At 37.8% G+C, this 8091-nt stretch overlaps 1 protein-coding gene across 1 annotated transcript; it reads right to left on the bottom strand.

The window, feature by feature from the left end:
• Positions 1 to 2639, bottom strand: LOC104099118 (transcription factor TCP4-like). The gene is made up of 2 exons (XM_009606019.4): positions 485 to 2639; positions 1 to 403 (listed from the first exon to the last, which is right to left on the bottom strand). Exon 1 carries the CDS (start codon positions 1787 to 1789, stop codon positions 524 to 526), a length of 1266 nt encoding a protein of 421 aa, XP_009604314.1. The 5' UTR covers positions 1790 to 2639; the 3' UTR covers positions 1 to 403; positions 485 to 523.
• Between the last annotated feature and the right edge of the window lie 5452 nt (positions 2640 to 8091).

The raw sequence follows: 8091 nt of genomic DNA, 5'->3' as shown, positions 1-8091 counted from the left end.
TTCAAGAATGCCTTAATATTGAGAGAAATGGTTCTACAATTGGAATCCCAAGACTTGAAGATAGTTAACAGAACATTACCATTTCTAGCTTGAAAGTCTCCAATTCATGAAATAAAAGCAAACAGCAGCAACATGAAAAGTCTAAACACATATCATCACTCCTAGAGTAGCAGTTGAGCTTGAAAAGCTCCATTACACAACAACGGAAAGAAAGAACATTTTAATAACTAATAATATTAGACCGGATCGAAGAACCACCTGAAAAGATGATCAGGATTCATTTCAACACGGTTCATTTGCCATTGAATCAGACTCGATAACGAACTTTCTCATTTTCCAGCTCCAGGATCTCTTACAGCATCACTTCTGTAAGTTTCCAATTTTATTCAAGCAAATCATATTCCTGCAAATTGAGCTCAATGCAACAGTGAACAACATTTCAAGAATGAAATGGAATATTGAACAAGATTTATGAAGTGATTACCTGTCAGTGGATAAAAAGAGAATATTGCCGGAGCCAAACTCAATGGCGAGAATCAGAGGAAGCAGAGGATGGCTTATCGGATATACCATCGTGCTCCTCTTCATCACCTTGGATTCGAGCAGGAATACGAAACCCAGAGAATCCGCCTAATTCAGAGGCAAATCCATAACCAGGAGGAATTGTGGATGGATGATGATACACGGGTAATACTGCTTGATCAGCTGAGCCAATTGCAATGGCTGATGATGTTGGGTCAATCCATGCTCGAACCGAAGGTGTGTTACTGGACTGAAGGGGTCCCCTCTGAGTATAAAACTGATTTTGGCCGCCAAATAGCTGCTGCAACAGCGGTGGCCCTGGCCCTGGTTGTGAATTGAACAAGTACCCGCCACCTTGGGCAGTAGTGTCTCTATTATCATTCCAAGAAGCAAGTCTTTGCACCCTCCCAACTGGTTGCTGCTGCTGCTGCTGATGCATAGACGACCAGCAACCCGAGGTATCAAACCCAAGTGGGGTAAAGTGGCCTACTTGTGCTTGAACCTCTTCCCTATGATTATTGGTTTGGTGTTGGTGTTGGTGTTGAGCTTGCTGGTTTTGGTGGTGCAGCAAAATAGGATCTTGAAATTGTAAAGAGAGCCTTAAATCTTGGTTCTGAGTACTGGTTCTTGACAACATATTGTTAGTCTCTTGGTGGAAGCTCTGGAACTGCATAGCTGAAGAATTTGTTGCTGTTGAAGAACCCATTGGAAAAAAGGACTTAATAGTATCAGCAATAGCATCAGATTCTAAAGATGGAGGCAGAAAGCTACCACTAGTATTGGTTTCATTCCGCAGAGTTGTCATAGCCCTTTTATTAGAAGGGCCAGCAGCATTATCAAAAAAACTAGTAGTAGCATTTTCTTGGTGGAATGTAAAGTTCTCATCTTGAGATTGGTCTTGTTCAAGATTACTAGTGTTTGCAGCAGAAACAGAAATAGAACCAGAACCAAGTGTGGGTTTCCAGGCGGGTAACTCAGCTAGTTCATCAATGGCGGGTTTGGCTTTTTTGATGAGCCAATCCACAGCTTTACTAGGACGGTCATAGCCAAGGCGGTCTTGGACATCGTAGAACTGAATAGCAGTATGAGCAGAGAGGCGTACACGGCGGTCCCTTGGGCCTTTGGCTGTGCAAACCTTGCTGTGGCGGTCTTTGCGACCTGTAGACCTTACAATGTGACCACCTTGAACTTCTACTATCTCGCCTACAGTACTCCTTAGGCCTAATCTTGATGTGGTTCGGTGATTTTGGTGTTGACTGTCTCCCATTTTTTCTCCCAATGTTGCATGTTCGACGTTTTGCTCCAATGAAGGGAAGTATGAACGTTTCTTGGGAGGCTGGGGTTGTGGTGGCAGCAGCTGATGGTTGTGGGGGAAAAATGCTTGTTGTTGAGGATAGAGGTAAAATTGGGGTTCTTTTTCTGAAGGGTCTTGGTTTTCTTCTTCTTCTAGTTTTCCCTCTTCTACTACATGTCTCAAAGATGAATCTTGGTTTTGGTTTTGGTTGGGATGATAATGGTGGTGTTGATTCCTGTGAGGATCCAGACTCAGACCCTTGTTGTGCTTTTCTTGTTCCAGCTTTTGATTGATTATACTTTAATTTACTGCTTTGTTTCCTCACAACTCTCCTCTTCTTTGATGTTCTGTATCTGGCACCACTCTGAAATCTGATACTTCTGCTTCTGCTTCTGCTGCCTCCCCCAAAAGGCTCTGCCATCCAACTTTCCTAATTCCATCGAGAAATAACAAAAAGGCCTATATTTATGTCATCACTACATTAGCCTAACCCATTTTTCTCTCTTTGTTCACAGCTTTTTATGTTTGACTGCAACTCTCTTATGTATCTTTCTGTAATACTATATGCACGGGCCAAAATAAAGAAAAGTGGTGATTTTGTTAGTACTAAAAATTGCTTGCTACTACTCCAAAGGAAAGGGTGATAGATAGAGAAGAAGGTAAGGGAATAAGGGCAACAGCAGAGTAATTAAGAGGAGCAGAGGATCCCCTTATTAGAGACCCTTTGATGCCACTGCTAAGGGTTGCAGTGTTTGGTCAGTAACAAAGATTAAAGGTCTTTGTAATCTCATCATCACTTCTCTCTCTACTGTACTGCAACTCTGCTGCTGCTAACCTTGTGCTATTTTTACTTTTTTGTACTGCCCAAAAAGCAGATATCACCAATCCAAAAACTCTTTTACCTTTTGCCATTCGGCCACAACTAGCTTAGTTCAATTTCTACCATTCTTTTCACTTCTCCTGAGTTTTTGGAAGGAAAGTTTTGGTATAACTGGTAAACCAGTGGAGGTCGTGAGTTCAAGTCGTGAAAATAGTCTCTTGACGAAATGCAAAGTAATGTTGCGTACAAAAATCCTTGCGATCCGGTCGTTCTAATGATCCGAACATAGCAAAAACTTAGTGAATCGAGTTATCTTTTTTTTTTTTCCTTTTAAGTCTGGTGTCCCACTTGGTATGATTGTCCCAAGGCTTTTCCTTTTAGTTTTTATATAACTAATTAGTTACAGGTTACAACCATTTGGTTATTTAGCTCAAATTGACCACTATACTTCTTTTTCTATGCTGAAAGTGACACCTTACAGCTTTTTTTTCTGTTTTCTCTAGATCACACCTTTTTTTCTCCTCTCTCTTTCTTTATTGCTTCACTCATCTATTTTTTTATCTGCTTTCATTTTTGGACTATGTAATTTACACTGTACGTCCTTGTGTCTAGTTGCCCTCCACCAATGACCAATAAATTACTTATCCATTCCTTCCAGTTTAGGATTTTTTTTTATCCAAGTCCTTGACTATTAAATATGTTCCTTCAACAATCACTCTCATTGTCCATAACACAATACTATGTGCCTGAAATTTTTATACTAGTATATTAACCAAATATAAAAATAGAATATTGTATACAGAAGATATACCAGTAGTATATTTTTTGGGGAATGGGTTCATAGGAATTGAGGATTAAGGAAATGGAAAAGGAAAAAGAGAAAGGCAAGTGCAGACATAGATAGTGTCAAAATCTTGGTGAAGGTGAGGCATTACTGTTCCCTATAATCCATGTCTGCTTAGATGCAGTCACAGTGCCCATAACACTTCTCAAAACTCTTATTTGGGAGACAAAAGGCTTCATGTTTTATACATTCTCAGTACGTTCTCGGGGTTTAATTTTATTAATTATTTACCAATTCCCAGTACAAAAGATAAGTATACTACTTTCACTGTGGACCAGTGCACTCAGTGGTATTTGTATTGGATAGACAAACATTCCTGTAAATTCAACAATCCGCTTTAAAATTTACCTTATTTGAGAATGCCCAAAATCATCACTCAGTGCTTCTATCTTCTCAGTATTAAGAATGTGTAATTAGTGCAACGATATTTTATAGTAATTTATATTACAAAAGTAAACTTTTAGATGAAAAAAAAGAAGAAGAGAAACTTCAATATATAGGAACAATTGAAGGGAAAGCCAAAAGGAGGAGGAGAGGTTTTGTCAATTTGGGGAATATATTAGACCCTATAAAGCAATTTTTGCAGGAACAAAGAAAGCAATGCATATGAGCGTGTCACGCCGTAATGTCCCACCAATTTTGTGACAAACTTTAGGGCAAAGAGGGGGACGTGACATCCCCTCGAGTGTTCCTAATTGACGAAATTTGGCCGTTACTTTCCGACAGGTCGTGTCAGACCCCTGTATTTACATCAAATTAAATCTTAGTAATGGTTAAGAATATATATTATTTGTGATAAAAAAATATATATAAAAGATATATATCTAATACTATTCAGGAAACTGAAGAAATTGAAGAACCATCAAAATATTCAGAAGCAATTTATGGTGTTGACTCAGGTAAGTGGTTGATTGCAATGAATGAAGAAATTGAGTCTCTCCACAAGAATGGTGCTTGGTCTCTTGTGAAGCCGACATCAGGAAAAAGAATTGTTGGTTGCAAATGGGTCTTCAAGAAAAAGAATGGCATTCCAGGGGTTGAAGATGCGAGGTATAAGGCACGATTAGTTGCAAAGGGCTATAGTTAGGTACAAGGAGTTGATTTTAATGATATTTTCTCACATGTTGTTAAACATAGCTCTATTCCTGTCTTGCTTGCCTTCGTTACCAGGTATGATTTGGAATTAGAATAACTTTATGTTAAGAGAACTTTCTTACATGGCGAACTTGAGGAACAAATATATATACATCAACCCGAAGGATTTGAAATTGAAGGAAAAAAAGATCATGTTTACTTGTTGATGAAATCCTTGTACGGATTAAAGCATTCTCCAAGACAATGGTATAAAAGGTTTGATTCCTTTATGTTGAGTCATGGTTATTCAAGAAGCATGTATGATAGTTGTGTTTACTTCCGGAAGTTAAATGACAGATCATTTGTGTACCTATTATTATATATTGATGACATGCTCATTGTTGTTAAGGATTTAACAGAAATTCACAATTTGAAAAGTCAGCTGAAAAGTGAATTTGAGATGAAAGATTTGGGAGCAGCTACGAAAATCCTTGGCATGGAGATCAAAAGAGATCGAAAAATCAATATGGTATTTCTAACCCAGGAGAAGTACTTGGAGAAAGTCTTGGAGAGATTTGGCATGAAATATGCTAAACCAGTTAGTACCCCTCTTGCTGCTCATTTTAAGTTATCAGTTGCTCAGTCCCCGCAGTCAGAGGAAGAAGAGAGGTACATGGCACAGGTTCCTTATTCCAGTACAGTCGGGAGTATTATGTATGCAATGGTTTGTACACGTCCAGACATTTCACAAGCAGTGAGTGTGGTAAGTCGGTATATGGCTTGCCATGGTAAAGCACATTGGCATGCTGTGAAATGGATTCTCAAATACTTGCGAGGTACTTCAAACACATGTTTGGAGTTTGGGAGAAATATTAATACTTTGGTTGATTTTGTAGACTCAGATTATGCAGATGATCTTGACAAAAGAAGATCAGTGAGAGGCTATGTATTTTGCATTGGTAGTTGCGCTATTAGTTGGAAAGTGTCACGACCCAAAATTCCCACCTTCGGACCGTGATGGAGCCTAACATTTCACTTGCTAGGCAAGCCAACGTTAGAATAATATTATCCATTTTTAAAATAATTTTAAATTTATTAATAACAAGGAAACAAATGCGGAATCAAAGTTTGAAATATAGTGAAATAATCTATAAAAATAATGGTGTCTAAATACCATCCCAGAATTGGTGTCACAAGTGCACGAATTTCTAGAATAATTACAAATAAAGGTCTGAATAAAATAAAATTTTCTGGAAATAAACACACATCTAAAGTAAAATAGATGGGGACTTCAGAACTGTGGACGTCATGCAGTTATACCTCAAGTCTCCTCTGGTAGCTGAAATCCGAGCAAGTCTATGGTATGCCGCTGGGACCAATCCCAAAATCTGCACAAGAAGTACAGAGTGTAGTATCAGTACAACCGACCCCAAGTACTGGTAAGTGCTGAGCCTAACCTCGACGAAGTAGTGACGAGGCTAAGGCGATTCACTTACATTAACATGTGTGCAATATTAATAACAACTTCAAATAATAGAAATAAATCAGGTAACTCATTTATAATAATTGAATCCAACCCAACAGTCATAATCCATTATTATTTCAACCAATTCTGTTGCAGCATGCAACCCGCTCTCACAATATATTACATTCAATTATGTTGCAGCGTGCAACCCGCTCTCCCAATATTTTCCTTTTAATCAAGTCTGTCATATATTTATTTCAATCAAGTATATATATAGACTTTTAAATAAGTCTGTTGCAGCGTGCAATCCGATCCCCCAATACCCCCAATATTGACTTTCCAATAAGTTTATTGCGGCGTGCAATCCGATCCCCCAATATTGACTTTTAATAAGTCTGTTGCGGCGTGCAACCCGATCCTCCAATATGGACTTTTTAATAAGTCTGTTGCGGCGTGCAACCCGATCCTCCAATATTGACTTTTAATAAGTCTGTTGCGGCGTGCAACCCGATCCTCCAATATATCCATTTCAATCAATTCTTATAGAAGAAATTTCCCCAATAAATATAACAATTAATATAAAATTATAAGACAACAAGCATACAACAATTGTGATTTAATTATGAAACAAACAATGACAAATAGCAAATTATTATAGAAATCAGGGATAAAATAGGAAGTTTAATATTTACTATACTAAATGTCAAATAACAATTAAAACACATAATTCAAATAGCATGTAACAATTAATGCAGAAATTCAAGAATTAATATTTGACAAAGAATAGGAAAGAATTAATCATTATAATAATTAATTTATGATTTAAAATAATTTATAATTTTTCAAATAAGCAGGCAAATAATTAATTTGACGACGTATAGACACTCGTCACCTCGCCTATACGTCGTTCACATGCAATTCACATAATAAATAATTTAAGGGTTCTATTCTCTCAAGTCAAGGTTAACCACGACACTTACCTCGCTTTGCAAATTCCAATCAATTACTCAACCACAACTTTTCTTTTTAAATTCATCTCCAAAAACTTTAAATATATTCATAAACAATTCAATATAGTCAATATGAATCATAGAAATTAATTCAATATGAATTTACTAATTTTTCGGATAAAAATCCTAAATTCATTAAAATATTCGACAGTGGGACCCCACGTCTCAAATCCTGAAAAAAAAAACTCGCAAAATCCGAACACCCGTTCCGATACGAGTTCAACCATATAAAAATTATCCAATTCCGATATCAAATGGACCTTCAAATCTTAACTTTTCGTTTTTGAAATATTTTATAAAAAAGTCCAATTTCTTCCATCTAAATCCGAAATAAATGATGAATATAGACATAGATTTGTGAAATATAATCACTTTTGGTTAAAGAACACTTGCCCAATTCAAAGTCGTGAAAATCCCCCTTGAAATCGCCCAAATCCACTTGAAACTCAAAAATGAGTAAAAATGGTGATTTCCGAATTTATGGGCTCTACCTAGTCATTTTCGCATTTGCGGACTCGCATTTGCTAGACAAAGCTCGCATTTGTGATGCCAGGCTGCCAGGTGAAGTTCCGCATCTGCGGATACTCCTGTCGCACTTGTGACATCTGCTTTTGAGCAAAATGGTCGCACATGCGAAGACCCCAGGCCAGCCCAGTCCCGCATCTGCGTGATTTGATGCGCATCTACGGACACGCTTCTGCGATCGAAGCCTTGACATGCCTGGGCGCATCTGCGATGGAAGGCTCGCATATGCGAGCTCGCACCTGCGGTGAAAAATCCGCATGTGCGATTACAATAGAAGGCAAAAATTCAGATTTTGCTTAAATCCAATTCTCACTCTCGAGGTACTCGAAACCTCGTACGAATATACTAACAAGTCCAATAACATAATACGGACTTACTCGGGGGTCTCGTATCACGTCAAATAATGCTGGAATTACAATTCACACCCCGATTCGAACTTTGAGTTTTAAACTTTTTAATTTGCAAATCCCGTACCAAAACATATTAAATGAATCCAGAATGACTTCAAATTTGGCACACAAGTCATAAATGACATAA

Source organism: Nicotiana tomentosiformis, chromosome 7 (assembly GCF_000390325.3).
Source record: "Nicotiana tomentosiformis chromosome 7, ASM39032v3, whole genome shotgun sequence".
NCBI lineage: Eukaryota > Viridiplantae > Streptophyta > Magnoliopsida > Solanales > Solanaceae > Nicotiana > Nicotiana tomentosiformis.
This window is presented reverse-complemented; position numbering and strand designations above follow the sequence as displayed.